At 43.8% G+C, this 17,316-nt stretch overlaps 2 protein-coding genes across 2 annotated transcripts in view; one reads left to right on the forward strand and one right to left on the reverse strand.

Annotated features, from left to right (window-relative positions):
- Positions 1 to 17,316, forward strand: part of ext1b (exostosin glycosyltransferase 1b) — an 88,494-nt gene that overhangs the window by 67,628 nt on the left and 3,550 nt on the right. The window contains exons 4-10 of the mRNA XM_060896885.1: positions 1 to 17; positions 2,605 to 2,737; positions 3,894 to 4,012; positions 5,984 to 6,079; positions 11,466 to 11,555; positions 15,748 to 15,908; positions 16,452 to 16,623. The exon at positions 1 to 17 is cut by the window's left edge and continues 103 nt beyond it. Coding sequence (XP_060752868.1) covers positions 1 to 17; positions 2,605 to 2,737; positions 3,894 to 4,012; positions 5,984 to 6,079; positions 11,466 to 11,555; positions 15,748 to 15,908; positions 16,452 to 16,623 — 788 coding nt within the window. The remainder of the gene's footprint in view (positions 18 to 2,604; positions 2,738 to 3,893; positions 4,013 to 5,983; positions 6,080 to 11,465; positions 11,556 to 15,747; positions 15,909 to 16,451; positions 16,624 to 17,316) is intronic.
- Positions 1 to 17,316, reverse strand: part of med30 (mediator complex subunit 30) — a 51,441-nt gene that overhangs the window by 8,968 nt on the left and 25,157 nt on the right. The gene's annotated exons all lie outside the window — the stretch shown is intronic.

The following is a 17,316-nucleotide window of genomic DNA, read 5'->3' on the forward strand; positions in this document are numbered from 1 at the left end:
TACTTACCACCCTAGAAGTGAGTGATGTCTGCTCAGCCTGCCTTTTCTTGCTGTTACAGTTAGCAGTTGCGATCCCATGCAAAACACTTGGATCCACTCGAACAGTGCTTGTCTCACAGGAGGATCGCAAGACTATCAAACAAACTTCACTGTAACACGTACGCCGAGTTTCTGCTGCTTTGCGTCTGTGTGTGAACGATCGATCAATAAAACAACATTCTGTGTTCATCATCCTATGAGTAACATGACTTACTGAGCTCATGTATTTAATACAAAACAAATCACATCAGACCTTTCTGAAATTTCAATTTTCACTTGCTATACAGTTTTCATCTTGTTTCACACCGTGCGATTACCGTACAGACGTCTTTTATGGTTAATTACGTCCGCTCTTTTAGCTCAATTCTCTATAAGAATCTGTGTGATGATGTTCTGTCTTTGGTGGATTATATAACGCAGATCCTCTAACCATCGACACGCGATTAAACAAAACAATCTCGCCCTGCTCGTGTAACTAATCCGTTCCTCAAAGTGAGCTTCATGTAATAAGGTTTTTAGGTTTTTTGTCTGCATGTTTCTTTTCCCGTGAGTCCAGCGCAGGCCTTTCTTACACGTCCAGAACTAAATCGATTTATAGTGAGCATTTATCGATGATGCGGTGCGAGAATCTGGATCCCAGTTCTGTTTTTGTCGAAGGCAAAATCAGGGATATTTTGTTATGGAACTGTATGGAAACTAACTAATATTGTTCCACACCTTTGTGCATTTTTTGGGTTTAATCCTTGGTGCTGTCTTAATGATGCCTTTATAGAGTGTACAGGAGCAGTCTGTAATAGTCTAGGGAGTGAGTGAGGGTGTGATTTAAATTCATCATAGTTTGATGAAAAAACAGCCCAAAGAGCTGTGGATCTGCAAAAGTCCTTGGACTTTAGAGAAGAAGAAAAAAAACCCAGTCTTACAGACAGTGACATCATCAAGCCTGATGATGTACGCAGGATATTATCATTAGCAAAACAATGCTACAGATCGTTGGTCCGATTTATTTTCTCCACCTCGTATATATTATTATATTGTCTTTTCCACTTGCTGGGTCATTGATTAATCCTAGCTAAAGCAAATCCACACGATATGTTCGTCCGTATGTAGAGTCAGGATATTACAAGGAATCTTCATCTTCAGCCGTGGGAATGAAGAAGAATGGAATGTTAAGCGCCGAACAAAAGGATTGCGTATACATTCGTTTAGCGCACTTATAACTCGATAATTATTTAACAGAGTGACATTAAAACCCGGAGAGTGAGGTTTAATAAATGATTTTCCTAACGTTTCAGGTTTACACTCTGTGATCGTATTGAAGGTCTTTCTTTTTTTTCCGATTTCTGAGAAGTCAGATAAAAACGTTTGCTCTCATTTTTCAAACTCCTGCGTAATTGCATTTCCATATGCGAGTGCTCAGTTACAGTCTGTTTAATCAATGTTTTATCTTCCTGCCTAACACACGATTACATCCATAACACTAGAACGAATCATAACAGCTCCAGATTAAGCAGGGTCGTCGGTAACGGCACAGGCACGGCGGCACGGTCATAACCGCAGGTATCCAGCACTTATTTTTATTTATCATGCTCCAGTCAGAATATTGTAACTGTTTCGTCAGGAAATTGAATCGTCAATCACCTTCCTCCAGGTCCAGACAGACCTGTAGGCATCGGCGTTCTAGCCAGCAAAGAGAAACAACCTTTCAGTCCTTCCTATGAGTCCACATTTAAGATGACAAGTGCTCTTATTGCCAGGGCAAAAGAAGGGAGAGTTAATCTTTTCAGTTGAGTCAAATGGTTATTGACTGCCCTTGGGGAGCAGGGGGTGGAGAACACAGGTTCACTGAAATGAGCTTTTGCCACTCTTTGCTACCTCAGAAGAAATTTTATGCCCCACCCCTCCTCTTTTTGTCAGTTGTGTTACAAAATGCCTCAGGCGTAGCATTCAGAAGTGGCTACTAGAGCACTATTGGCGAGGCGTCCGGCCTCCTATCAGCTGCAATTCCAGGGTTGCCAGCAATTATCTTGTCACCCTGCCAGGCCGTCAACACACCGAAGGGCACGATATAAACTGCAAAAAAACTATTGCTTCAATCTGTGTCTCTTTTGAAAGGGGCTGTTGGCTCTTCAAGGCCACAGACGCCATCTCTGAGCCGGGAGCACCTTAGGGTCGTCTGTCTTTCGTCTCATGAAGCACTTGGCATTTCTATAAAAAGTGATCGAACAAAGACTCTGAACGTTTACATACTTCTACAGCGTTGTGTGCGCGTGCATGTGTGTGTGTCTGTTTGCATGCATGCTTGTGTGTAAATAATGTCCATTTAGTGCAGCAGTGACTTAAAGGTTAGGTTCAGAAGGTTTAAACAACAGCACCTCCTAACTGCAACTGTTGGCCCCGTGAGCAAGGCCCTCAGCTCCCTCTGATCCAGGGAGATGTATCATGGTGAAACTGGGATATGCAACGAAAAGAACTTGCTGTGTAGTAAAATATGACAAATAAAAACTGTTGCTTTTTCTGTGTATCCAGTTTGTATATTGCTGACTGTTTGTGTGTGTGCGCATACAGATCATTCAGGACCGGGTTCTACAGCATACAGCACGCAGTAGTGTGATGTGGAACACTCATCCCGGAGGTCTCTTCACTCTGCCTCACTACTCCTCCTATCTAGGGGACTTCCCGTTCTTCTACGCCGGCCTTGGTAAGTCTGAACGTTTCACACCTGTGTTCAGGGCCTCTTGGGTATGAAAAAACCTTTACTATGATGACATCATTTTAACAGGTTACAATTGCATGTTTAAAAAGTTATCGTCAAATCTACGTGTTTACTTTACATGAACCTAAAACAGTCCCTCCAGGATCCATGATTTTCTGTTGACAGAAATGAATAAGCAAATATAAGATATTCAGAAGAGTTTGCCATTTTTCAAACCGGACACAGATTTTCCACAAATAAGGGCCGAGACAAATAAGAGCGTGGTGTGTGACATCACAACACGCGTTCAGCCAAAGCCGTGGTGTGGACCAGGAGTAGAGCTCTCTGGAACGTCATTATATTCACTAGTACGAGAGATTAAAAGAAGAATCCTGTGCAATTCAAATAGTTAAAAAATAAATAAATAAATACTTCTGCAAGTTGCGTCACATGTGTTGAAAAAAAAGCTAGAACGGAAGTAAACTGTTATCATCAAGCCGGACATTTTATGAAAGTGTTTATTTCACGTTTATGTAGCGTAGTATTTGACCCACTGATTTAGCGATGTTGTATCATATCATATGAAACCTGTGCTGTGTTTAGAGAACTATTCTCAAGCCTACTCTCTTTTTTTTTTGCCTTCTTTAATCATCGAACACACACTGTGAGCCTTTTTATTTTTAGACTTTGTTTTTTCAAAGACTCTGAATTGGCAGTGAGGATGAGACTCTGGCATTATTCCATTTTCAGATTTGCAGACTGAGAACAGTAGCTAAGCGAAGGCCAGTTGTACAGAGTGATAGATCATTAAATGGCCCGGTGTAATTGGATGATCGAATCCGTGTGCACGAGCTGGAGTCATGCATCACTGGTGTCGCGAATGCAACCACGAAGCTGCTCACACGTGCCTTTATCTCAATCTGCAAAATTTGTCTGTGTGATCAATAAAGAGCTGTGGATGGATCAAAATAAACGTCCTTCAGCGCACAGCAGATAACGTTTCTATCGTTTGTCTCCACACAGAGCATGTAAATAGCTCTAGGATTGTAAATATTACAACAAAGTGCTGTTTTTTCCAATAGGTTTAGAGAATGTTGTGACCCGTCTCTCTCTCTCTCTCTCTCTCTCTCTCTCTCTCTCTCTCTCTCTTTCTCTTTCTCAGGGATCAAAACATTCCCCAGGTTCACTGCGGTCATCCATGCCGTCACCCCGCTGGTGTCTCAGTCTCAGCCCATACTCAAGCTCCTGACAGCCGTTGCCAAGTCTCAGTACTGCGCTCAGGTACACAAGCATCCAGCTCTCATGGCAGACGGTGGTTTTGGACACTTACACAAAGGATGCAGTTGAATTGTGTAAAATGTTTTCTAACACGGTTTGGTTTTATGGCTCAGACTTGCGACTTACAGAATATCCAGTGCGGTCATATGATTCACAAGCTGATCTTCCTCAAAAGTTGTTTCATAACATGTTTTCCGTTGAGAACAATAACCTTTTGCGAAAGTGGTTAAAAGGAGGAGATTCGTGTAGATGCCTGTTCTTGCCGCGGCTGACTGCATAAACCCGGTTTGATCCTCGAATAAATAACGACTCGGTCCTCTCGATCACCCCTGGGTTTCCATGGTATCCATGAGGACTGTAGAGCCGACTGCCCTGGGAATGAAAAATCTATTGATTCCTTTCTGAGCGTGTAAGAACGAGTTGGTGGGGGAGAAAAGATGGAAGGAGATAAAGAAAAGGGAACAAAATGCAGAGACCAGAACAGATTAATTAAATCTGCTGCATCCTCATGAAGTGTGATGTGTGCACGCACTCGGCCGCCTCTCGTCTCTCTCCCAGCTGAAGGACTCAGGCTTTTATTTTGTCTCGATGGAAGGCTCTCTCGTCGAGTGGAGTGGAGTGGAGGGACGGGAGAAGTAATCATGTGTGCGCCCTCTGCTTCCCTTAATCAGGCCGAGGCTTTCCTCTGCTCTGGGAAGCGGAACTGCAGGAAGGAGGGATATAAATAAACGAGGGAGCGAGATGGAGAAGGCGAGAGCTGTTTCACGGTCGGTTCTGGCAAGCGAGCTCGCACTGGCGTCCTGCTGCGAGCTGCCATTCCTGTTTGTGTGAGGGCGAGCGTGTGGATGTGTGCGAGCGAGAAAGAGTGAAACAGTCACACAAATACTTCCACCCCCAGAACAAGGGGAAGCTGATGGAGATACCATCTGCCTTTCAGCTCCTCCAATTAGCGTCAGAGGAAGGAGCGTCTAATCAGTGTTAAAAATACACCTTGGTAACTGCCTTTGCGGTGCCTAGAAGCTTTCTTAATCACGCAACCTGTGCTGCTTTATTTAACCACTATTTACAGTCTGAATCTGGTAAAATGCTGTAATCAAGGCACTTTTTAAACTAAATGGGTCTATTTTCATTTTTATGCTTCACTGGAAGTAAGATGCAGCAGGACCTGTGCTGTGTTTGGGGATTTAGGGGGTTTAAGGGGGTTGGAGGTTGTTTGTTGTCGCAGCGTAGCTCGGATGTGCTAGGTAAAGCCTTCAGCATTTAACATTTAGACCATTCTATAAGGAGACGTGTTGGGGGAAGGGGTGTAAGGGTGGGTCGGGGAGGCTTTTTTTTGTCCGAGCTCACTGTATTTAGACATTTCAAGGTGACTAAACAAATTAATCAGGAACTGTGTCATTGTGTGCTTGGCAAAAATGTAATATTTGACCTCAGCATTTATTTAAATTTTTCCCTTCACTCTCTGAAATGATTCATCAGCATGTCGTGCTCCAAAACACTTTCTGCACTATATATTTCGTAAATCTGTTTATAGGAGAAACTGGGAGGGGGAAAAAATGGAATCATGTGGCAACCAACCAATCAGGACAAAGGGGTGTGTCCACCTGTCAGTCATGTCACTCACCTATACAGAAATTGTCCCTATTAACACCAATGTTCAGGACTCGTAACATTGTCACGTGTTTTTCGGATGGAATCTTGGCTGTTTTTTTTTTTTTTTTTTTTAACATTTAGCTTCCACTGAAATCTCTCTGCCTGTGTACTTAATATCCCTAAAGCTTTATGTTAAACTGGTGGAGTTACCAAGCCTCTTCTCAGAAGGATCAGAAGTCCTAGAGCAAAACTAAAGACATAAATAATAACTGAATTTCTGCTTCATAGTGATGACAAGCTTTTTCCTCTGTCTCTTTCTTCCTTTCATCCTCTGTCATCTCTCGTCTCTTCTCTTTCTTTTTTTTTTCTCCTGTTTCTCAGATTATTGTATTGTGGAATTGTGACAAGCCCTTACCTGCCAAACACCGATGGCCTGCCACCTCTGTGCCCGTCATAGTCATTGAAGGAGAGAACAAGGTAGGTCTTCTGGAAATGTATCACCACACACACACACACACACACACATTCAGTGTGGTTCTTCAAGCTGTCGCGTTCCTCAGTTAATTAGGATAAATGTTGTGTAAAAATGTTGTTCTAATAAAAATACGAGCAGGTCAATATTATGTTTATAATACGTGTTTAAGACGTGAGTGCTGCATAAAAGGAATTATGCCTGATTGTTTCTCCTGTCTGTATGCAGCTTTTAATGTTAATGTATGCACACAGACACACACACACATTCTGCACACAGGGATGAGGGATAAGCTTTCCGGTGGATTTCAGCCTGTGTGCCAGTCAGCCTGTGGTTTGTTGTGCTTGTGGCTGTCTCATTTACTGAGGTGTGTGCGTGATGCATGTGTGTGAGCGAGAGTGAGGAAGAGAGAGAGAGAGTGAGAGAGATGTGTGTGAGAGAGAGAGAGAGGTGAGTGTGAGGGAGCAAGAGAGAGTGTGTGTGTGAGAGAGGGGGGAGAGGGAGAAAGAGGTGTGTGTGTGTGTGTGTGTGAGAGAGAGAGAGAGAGAGGTGTGTGTGTGGGAGCAAAAGAGAGAGAGTGTGTGTATTTGTGTGTGTAGTAGTAAGAGGTAGTAAAAGATAGAGAGGTGTGTGTGTGTGTGCAAGAGAGAGAGGCATTTCTGTGTGTATTAACTGAGCACATGATCACACACATGACTTTGCTGTGGTTCGGTCCGTATGTCACCGTGTGTGTTTATAGGACATTTTTTAAAATATTTACCGCATTTTAAGCCATCGCCAGATTCCAGGATGTTTACATCTGTAATACGCTGGAAACAATATAAACAATGGGACCAATTATTTCGATGATGTCGACCGGAGTGGACGATTGAAATGTTTTTATTTTTGTTCTGAATTTTGCGTTGTATAAAATACAGAAAATAAACCAAACTCCAGAGTTTACATGATGTAACCATGCAGACATTTGTGCTGTTGAGAAACAGACGGCAGACAGCAGCTCTAGTGCAACACGGCTCTCTTGGCATTTCCTCCATGGCAAATCCATCTGCTTGGAAACGGTGTGCTGACCAGCTTATTAAATATCCACTAACAGCTTTTTTTTAATATGGTGCTGTATATGTGTCGGTTTTTGACGTTCTTTTGAAATCATCTCAGATTTTTTTTTCCGCAAAGACACCTTAGTGTTTGTTGGATGCTCTCATGAAAACTTTGCTGACCAGTAACTAAACTATCAGAAATCACAAAAGTAAATGAACCCTGAATAAAAACCTAGAATGTTCTCAGTCATGCATGTGCAGTTAGGAGTGAGGGTTCAGTTGCTCTGCTCTGTTGACTGTTTCTCAGGCTTGACTTGCTTCTCTGATGCAGGATCCTATGTGTTCCACATGAGTGTAAACCTCATAGCTCCATGTATGTATTTAAGCCTTAAGCTGTTCTATTGTATAGACACTTGGTCTCTCGGGTGTGTGTAAACATCTGGTTATTATATTCCGTGCAAACTGCCGATGTCAGAGGATCATTCACTCAACACATAAGGAGCAGGAATTTAAAATCCTTTACTTGAGTACTTGAGAAAAATCATGTTGAAGTTTATCATGTCTTTTAGACATTAGCAAAAGCATACAGTAACAGCAGAGAGCTTGTCTGTTATAGCAAACACCATCCTCATTAATCAGTCTTTTAATAAAGTGTGTGAGAGAGTGAGTGCGTGTGTGTGTGAGAGAGTGCGTGCATGCATGTGAGAGTGAGTGCGTGCATGTGTGTGTGAGAGAGTGCGTGTGTGTGTGAGTGCGTGCGTGTGTGTGTGTGAGTGCGTGCGTGTGTGTGTGAGTGCGTGCGTGTGTGTGTGAGTGCGTGCGTGTGTGTGTGAGTGTGTGTGTGAGAGTGAGTGCGTGTGTGTGTGAGAGTGAGTGCGTGTGTGTGTGAGAGTGAGTGCGTGTGTGTGTGAGAGTGAGTGCGTGTGTGTGAGAGTGAGTGCGTGCATGTGAGAGTGAGTGCGTGCGTGCGTGTGTGTGCGTGCATGTGAGAGTGTGAGAGTGAGTGCGTGCATGTGTGTGTGAGTGAGTGCATACGTGTGAGTGCGTGTGTGAGTGCGTGCATGTGTGTGTGAGTGCGTGCATGTGTGTGTGAGTGCGTGCATGTGTGTGTGAGTGCGTGCAAGTGTGTGTGAGTGAGTGCGTGTGAGTGTGAGAGTGAGTGAGTGCGTGCATGTGTGTGTGAGTGAGTGAGTGCGTGCATGTGTGTGTGAGTGCGTGCATGTGTGTGTGAGTGCGTGCATGTGTGTGTGAGTGCGTGCATGTGTGTGTGAGTGCGTGCATGTGTGTGTGTGCGTGCGTGAGTGCGTGCATGTGAGAGTGTGAGAGTGAGTGCGTGCGTGCATGTGTGAGTGCGTGCGTGTGTGTGAGTGAGTGCGTGCATGTGAGAGTGAGTGCGTGCGTGCATGTGTGTGTGAGTGAGTGCGTGCATGTGTGTGTGAGTGCGTACATGTGTGTGTGAGTGAGTGCGTGTGAGTTCGTGTGAGAGTGAGTGCGTGCATGTGTGTGTGAGAGTGAGTGAGTGCGTGTGTGAGTGAGTGCGTGCATGTGTGTGAGGGAGTGTGAGTGAGTGCGTGCATGTGTGTGCATGTGTGAATGAGTGCGTGCATGTGAGAGTGAGTGCGTGCGTGTGAGAGTGAGTGCGTGTGAGAGTGAGTGCGTGCGTGTGTGTGCGAGTGAGTGTGTGAGTGAGTGTGTGCATGTGTGTGTGAGTGAGTGCATGCATGTGTGTGTGAGTGAGTGCATGTGCATGTGTGTGAGTGAGTGTGTGCGTGCGTGTGTGTGAGTGAGTGCGTGCATGTGTGTGATTGAGTGCGTGCATGTGTGTGATTGAGTGCGTGCATGTGAGTGAGTGCGTGTGTGAGTGCTGTGAGTGTGTGAGTGCGTGTGAGTGTGTGAGTGCGTGCATGTGTGTGAGTGTGTGTGTGTGAGTGCGTGAGTGCGTGCATGTGTGTGTGAGTGCGTGAGTGCGTGCATGTGTGTGCGTGCGTGTGTGATTGAGTGCGTGCATGTGAGTGCGTGCGTGTGTGTGAGTGCGTGTGTGAGTGTGTGCGTGTTTGCGTGTGTGAGTGTGTGCGTGTGAGTGCGTGTGCGTGTGAGTGCGTGTGCGTGTGAGTGCGTGTGTGTGTGAGTGCGTGTGTGTGTGAGTGCGTGTGTGTGTGAGTGCGTGCATGCGTGTGAGTGCGTGCGTGTGTGTGAGTGCGTGCGTGTGTGAGTGAGTACGTGCATGTGTGAGTGTGTGTGAGAGTGTGTGAGTGAGTGCGTGCATGTGTGTGATTGAGTGCATGCATGTGAGTGAGTGCGTGCGTGTGTGTGAGTGCGTGCGAGTGTGTGCGTGCGTGTGTGAGTGAGTACGTGCATGTGTGAGTGTGTTCGTGCGTGTGAGAGTGTGTGCGTGCATGAGAGTGTGTGCGTGCATGAGAGTGTGTGCGTGTGAGAGTGAGTACGTGCATGTGTGAGTGTGTGCATGCATGCGTGAGAGTGAGTGTGTGCGTGTGTGTGAAATTGGAGAGTGAAACTGAATTATACATTTCCTCGAGCTATACAAATGATTTACGGCTGATTTACTTCATACTTGTACGTGTGTATTGAAGAACATCAACATCATGTAAGTTATGCACACAGCTAATTTGCATTTGGTGACACCCACAAAACTCAAAAGGCAGGAATGATCGATGAAATGCAGGTAAAAGTGTAACATATGCCAAAAAAAGAACAACAAAATTATTGTTATTTAACAACATAACAGTAGCTGAAATGCTAAAAAAGTGAGAATACTGTATGTGACACACTGTATATACATGCTGATCCTCACTGCTCCAAGGGTGCTGCTGTATCATGTCTGACCCTGAACTCTGACCCCAACCCCCAAAGCTGGGATATGTGAAGAAATGTCACTGTGCTGTAATGTAATGTATACGTGACAAAAATAAAGGCTTCCCTTTACATGACATCACGGCTTGAGGCAAACCAAGTCTCTTGTCACAGGATTAAAATGTATCTGCGAACAGCCTCCTTTTTATTTAAATGACTACTATTGGTCATCATTTATAGATCTACAGTATGTTAGCTAACTTTCTCTTTTTTTTCATATTTATTCATTCATTCATTCATTCATCTTCTACCGCTTATCCGAACTACCTCGGGTCACGGGGAGCCTGTGCCTATCTCAGGCGTCATCGGGCATCAAGGCAGGATACACCCTGGATGGAGTGCCAACCCATCGCAGGGCACACACACACACACACACACACACACTCTCATGCAATCACACACTAGGGACAATTTTCCAGAGATGCCAATCAACCTACCATGCATGTCTTTGGACCGGGGGAGGAAACCGGAGTACCCGGAGGAAACCCCCAAGGCACGGGGAGAACATGCAAACTCCACACACACAAGGTGGAGGTGGGAATCGAACCCCGACCCTGGAGGTGTGAGGCGAACGTGCTAACCACTAAGCCACCGTGTCCCCTTTTCATATTTAATATTTCTTTAATTAATCCCGTTTATTGGAATTGACTGGAACTGGTGTGTATAATGTAAACGTACACACACTATTTAAACTTGACCGTATAATCTGTATATACTGTAGACGTACAATAATTCATCGTGGTTATAAGTTTTGAAGCCAGTCAAGTAGAATTGTTCATAATAAGACTTTATGATATGTAAATTTACACAGGAGCAGGAGTTGGACAGCAACATTTTTCTCGAATTAAGGGATTTTCATGAATATCAAATTTCTTATGTAAATGAGTGTATGAATGATTTAGGAATAAAGCAATGCATATGGAATAGGAATATTTTGAGGTCTTTTTTTTTGTTTGTTTGTTTGTTTACAAAAACTGAAAGACACAAAAGATGAAAGTGAGCCGAGTTTAAAGTTGGGTCAGGATTGTTGTTGCTACAGAGTTTTGGAGTTTCAATGCTTCTGCAGGTGACTGTGCTCAGGGCTACGAGTGTGTTTGTTTAGCAGGTGTGTGTGGTCTGTGTGTGTTGTGTAGGAGGTTTTGTTTGACTTGAGCAGCTATCATAACCATGTTCCTACTCGTTGCTTTAAGGCCTGTGTGTGTGTGTGTATCTCTGCCTCTCATTACCATTTGTGTCCCTGACCTGCTCATATAGTGAGAATCTCATCGTTTACTCACCACACACACACACACACACACACACACACACACACACACACACACACACACAGCCATCTGCCCGGATAAAATGTACATTGAACTCCGTTGCATGAGACTTGTGAATATATTCATTTTTGTATTTTGCAGGATGATTAAGATTGACAACCAAAACTGAAAAGAACAGATCAGTAACTCTGTTTTCATTTCCTCTTCACGCTGTGCAGGTGATGAGCAGTCGCTTTCTGCCTTATGAGAGCATCCTTACTGATGCTGTGCTGAGTCTGGATGAGGACACGGTGCTCTCGACAACAGAGGTGTGTGTGTGTCTCATATTTATGTCTGTCTGTGATCAGTCTCTCTCTCTCTCTTTCTCTCTCTGTGCATGTGTGTGAATGTGTGAGTGTGTGTGTGAGGGAGGGAGGCAGGGAGGGAGGGAGGGACATGCTGCTGGTGTGTTGAGCTGTGTCAGCAAAACAAAGCTGGATCTTCCACCATCTCTCATCTCCACTGTTGTTCTGTTCCACATATAACACACACACACACACACACACACACACACACACACACACACACACACACACACACACACACACACACACACACACACACACACACACACACACACACACACACACACACACACACACACACACACACACTCCTGTCCTCAGCACATGACTTTGTTAATATTCCAGTCTTGCCTGCTCCAGGCTGTTGAGATATGATTCAGGGTGAGTGCTTGTGTCTATTCACTCACATACAGGCCACTTATAGCTCTTTCCCATTTTTTTCCTCAACCTCAACTTTACCACTTGTGTATCGTTGTTTGTGTTTTAGGAAAATAAATTCTATCTGCATTGCATCTTATGTGTGCTGTTTATGAGGTTTTAACCACTTTCAAGCTGAGTGGTGTGGACACACATATACACATACATAAATACACACATACACACATAAATACACAGACACAAATACACACACATGCATAAATGCACACATGTACACACAAATGCACAGACACAAATATACACACATGCATAAATACACACACATGCATAAATACACACACATGCATACATAAATACATACACATGCATAAATACACAGACACAAATACACACACATGCATAAATACACACACACATACATACATACACACACACATGCATACATAAATACACACACATACACACATGCAGAAATACACACACATACATACATAAATACACACACATATAAACACACACATACATATATACACACAGACACACACACCTGCTGACCAAAAGCAACTAAATTCTAATTTTAAAGCACACAATTTTAAAGGTTTTGTACATTTTAAGATCAAATCTGCTTCTTCCATCTGTGTATAATGTTCAAAAACCATTCCACGGGAGCTCTCACCAGAGCACAATGTGAATTAATCACTATTAATAACAACACATCACCCAGCCCCAGGGTCTGTCTGTGATGAGATAAAAGCTATGTACATCCATGTACATCTACAAGCTATGTACATCCACATGTTGGAAATGCAATCGGTCAACTACCAACTACTACAATCTCTGAATGTTGAATTAATATTAGACTTTTAAAATGATCATTTTACACTGTACACATTTAGAGCACATGTTCCTTTAGAACAGGGGTCTCGAGTAGCTTTGCCTAGAGGCTCATACAATATGTACAAACCTGATCAAATCAAATTAACCCAATAAATCGGTTTAAATTTCATCCTAATTTGATTTACAGATCCTCCCTTTTCTGCTGTTGCACCTCCCCCGTTTGTGCATTGTACATCACACAGTTTAATACTGTGATTTTACACACAACCAGCACCAAGATTGTACATAAAAGCATCATATAAACATGTATAACAGAACAATTTTAAATAGCTTGAATAAAAGATAAAGAAAGGGGGGCACGGTGGCTTAGTGGTTAGCACGTTCGCCTCACACCTCCAGGGTTGGGGGTTTGATTCCCGCCTCCACCTTGTGTGTGTGGAGTTTGCATGTTCTCCCCGTGCCTCGGGGGTTTCCTCCGGGTACTCTGGTTTCCTCCCCCGGTCCAAAGACATGCATGGTAGGTTGATTGGCATCTCTGGAAAATTGTCTGTAGTGTGTGTGTGTGTGTGTGTGTGTGTGTGTGTGTGTGTGTGTGTGTGTGTGTGTGTGTGAATGAGAGTGTGTGTGTGTGTGCCCTGCGATGGGTTGGCACTCCGTCCAGGGTGTATCCTGCCTTGATGCCCGATGACACCTGAGATAGGCACAGGCTCCCCGTGACCCGAGGTAGTTCGGTTAAGCGGTAGAAAATGAATGAATGAATGAAAAGATAAAGAAAACACACATGACAGATCCATCATCTGTTAAGCTGCTGAGGATTGACAGCTTGGTCGCTTTATTCCTAACGCTGTCGAAAGTAAAAGACAACATTTCTCATTGAGATGAATAACGAAGATGCAGGACGAGTGTGATGTAGACATTATTAGTGCAGGCGGTGGTTCGGAGTAATGTACGGGTTAAATAATAGCATTGTTATGGGAAGATTTTAATCACATAAAGTAAAGATACAATGTCAGGTCTCTGTTTTCAATTAATATTACCTTCAAAATCAAATGTACTGTGGGACAAGATCCATGTGAATGAAGGAAATCTGACAGTAATAACTAATATTATTATCAATATTATTATTTATAACATATGGTCAAGGCTCTGGGATGTTGATCAGAGGATCAGGGTTTAAGCCCCAGCATTGCCAAACTGCCACTGTTGGGCCCTTGAGCAAGGCCCTTAAACCCTCCCTGCTCCAGGAGCACTGTATCATGTCTGACCCTGTGCTCTGACTCCAACCTCCAAAGCTGGGATATGTGAAGAAAGGATTTCACTGTGCTGTAATGTATATGTGACAAAAACAAACCCGGCAACAAACCCGTCATGTTGAATCGGTTAATCGGTTGCCTCGACAATTAACCTGCTGTTTATGTGAATTTAAAATGATTTATTGCAAAACATGCCTGTTCAATAGTGCCATTTTTGTACACAAACCAAATCAGCTGAATAAGCAGTTTTTCTGCCAATAAGCTACATGAAGGTGAACATTTTATGATGTTACTAATAATATAACATGAGCAGCTCTTGGTCACCTTCATTTTGTTAAAGAGGAAAACATGTTAGAGAGCCTTACTTTAGAACAAGCGTGTCTAGGTACTGTAATAAAATAAAGGTACTGTACAGTGTGAGAGGTGACAAACTGTCTTCCAAACTGTGTTCTTATTATTCTTCCAGTCGTCCGTCTTTACAGTTGCTTTTCATTGTTCCTCTACATTTGTAAAGTCTTTCTTATTGTGTAATATTAAGGTCAGTGCAGTGAATGCAGCTGTGTGTGTTGTTGGGCCTTAATTTATAGTCTTGTTAACTCTCTCTCCTCCCACCCCATCTCCCTCTCTCTCTCTCTCTCTCTCTCTCTCTCTCTCTCTCTCTCCCTCTCTCCTCCCACCATCTCCCTCTCTCTCTCTCTCTCCCTCTCTCCTCCCACCATCTCCCTCTCACTCACTCACTCTCTCACTCTTTCCCTGACTCTCACACACACACTCACTCACTCACTCTCTGTCTCTCCCTCTCTTTCTCTCCTCCCACCATCTCCCTCTCTCTCTCTCTCTCTCTCTCTCTCCCCTCCCGCCATCTCCCTCTCTCTCTGTCTCTCTCTCTCTCTCTCTCTCTCTCTCTCTCTCTCCTCCCACCATCTCTCTCTCTCTCTCTCACTCACTCACTCACTCTCTCTTTCTCTCACTCTCTCACACATACACACACACTCACTCACACTCTCTCTCTCTCTCTCCTCCCACCATCTCTCTCTCTCTCTCACTCACTCACTCACTCACTCACTCACTCACTCACTCTTTCTCTCACTCTCTCACACACACACACACACACACACACACACACACACTCTCTCTCTCTCTCTCTCTCTCTCTCTCTCTCCTCCCGCCATCTCCCTCTCTCTCTCTCTCTCTCTCTCTCTCTCTCTCTCTCTCTCTCTCTCTCTCCTCCCACCATCTCTCTCTCTCTCACTCACTCACTCACTCTCTCTCTGTTTCTCTCACTCTCTCACACATACACACACACTCACTCACTCACTCACTCTCTCTCTCTCTCTCTCTCTGTTTGTGTGTGTGTGTTTTACAAGGCTGTTCTTTAATTCAGTGATTTTTAAATCCAGCCAAGGTTGGGGCCCTGACACGTTTGATGTCTTTCGGTAATTATTTGTTTAAAGGCTTTGATCTGAGAAAAAGGAGGGCATCTAACAGCAGTGCTTTGAAAGTGTGTGGTGCGTTATTCGCTTGCACTGGGTAACTTTCTTGAGGTCTGTTTACGCTGTGAGGCTAATTTTCGCTGCTCACAGGTCTGGCCCTGTTATTAGTCGCACGGTTGCCGTTGTTAAAGGCAGAGTCTCGTTAAAGGCTTTTTGAATCTCTGCTCATGCTGTTTTTTGTTTTTTTTTCTCCAGGTGGATTTTGCCTTCACGGTTTGGCAAAGTTTCCCTGAGAGGATTGTGGGATACCCTGCACGCAGTCATTTCTGGGACAGTAATAAGGAGCGTTGGGGCTACACTTCCAAATGGACCAACGATTACTCCATGGTTCTGACCGGAGCCGCCATCTACCACAGGTAATATACCACAGGTTACCAAATAACATCACAACGTCAGTACTTTACTCACTCACTAGCTTCTTAGCTTCAACAAAAAAAAAGAGTCAAAAAACACAGCATGCTATTTATCTTTGTGCTAGGTAGCTAAATTAACCAAACATCAGTGCACTATTAGATCTCCGTAGCTAGCTGAGAAGCATCACAAGTCCAGGTTGTAACTGTCTATAGTGAACTATGAGTGTATTTGAGCTTGGCCTGACGTTATCTTGCGTAATATTTAGACAGACTTGATGAATGAAATGAAATTCCTGGTTACAATATTATAATTTTTGTCTCCATAGTACACAGCTACAGAAGGGAAATGATGTTTCCTTTTCAGTCTGGTTCCCCTTAAGATTTCTTTCTCGTATCGTCTCATGGGGTTTTTTCAGGGATGTCTCAGGAAACGATTCACACGTTCCAGTTCCAGTCCTTCTACATTTTGTATTGCGCTCACAACGGTGCCTATGCTTACTGTATGCCTATGCAAAAATGCTTAATCAGTGTGAATTTGTTCCTCAGATATTACCACTACCTATACACCCACTTCCTGCCCAGCAGCCTAAAGAACATGGTGGACCAGCTCGCTAACTGTGAGGACATCCTGATGAACTTCTTGGTGTCGGCCGTCACAAAGCTGCCACCCATCAAAGTGACACAGAAGAAGCAGTACAAGGAGACCATGATGGGGCAGGTACGAAAAATTCAGGCGCCACGAGACAGTTAGAAATTCGTTTCAGCTCTCTTATCTCTAAAAGTCCAGTCTTTATTGTTCTATGCCCCAGTTCACGTCCTTCAACAGGTTTATTGATTCTGTATAGATTCGGTTAAAGGGTTAGTACAGGATTTTTCAGCGTAATCTCCAGCAGCAGTTCTGCAGTCTGTGTATGATTAGCGTAGATGATAATTGTGACTCATTTCCCTGTGCTGAGCAAAATAAAAAGTATTGACCCAAAGCTGAAGAACAATATAGAAATGTCTTTCGAATTGCTTTAGAAAGAAAAAGAAAGAATTTCTTACTAAAGCTTTTCTCGTGTTGATCGTCACGGTTCTGAGCACCACAGTAAAGAGCATTGCTGCAATTTATAAAGCATGTTTAATGTCGAGAGCCAAAGTTTTATGGACACCTGATCATCACACCCATATGTGGTCCTTCCCAAAACTGTTCCCACAAAGCTGAGCACACAGTCGTATAGAATAACTTTGAGTTCCAGTGAAGAGAAATTGTAACATTAAACACATCATGACAATGAATCTCTACACAAAGCACAGAGATCCATGAAGACATGGTTTGAGAAGGTTGGAGTGAAGAACTCGCGTTTCCTGCACTGAGCCCTGACTCTGACTCAACCCCACTGAACACCTTTGTGATGAACTGGAACACAGA

The sequence above is a fragment of the Tachysurus vachellii genome, chromosome 21 (genome assembly GCF_030014155.1).
Source record: "Tachysurus vachellii isolate PV-2020 chromosome 21, HZAU_Pvac_v1, whole genome shotgun sequence".
In the NCBI taxonomy this organism is placed as follows: Eukaryota; Metazoa; Chordata; class Actinopteri; order Siluriformes; family Bagridae; genus Tachysurus; species Tachysurus vachellii.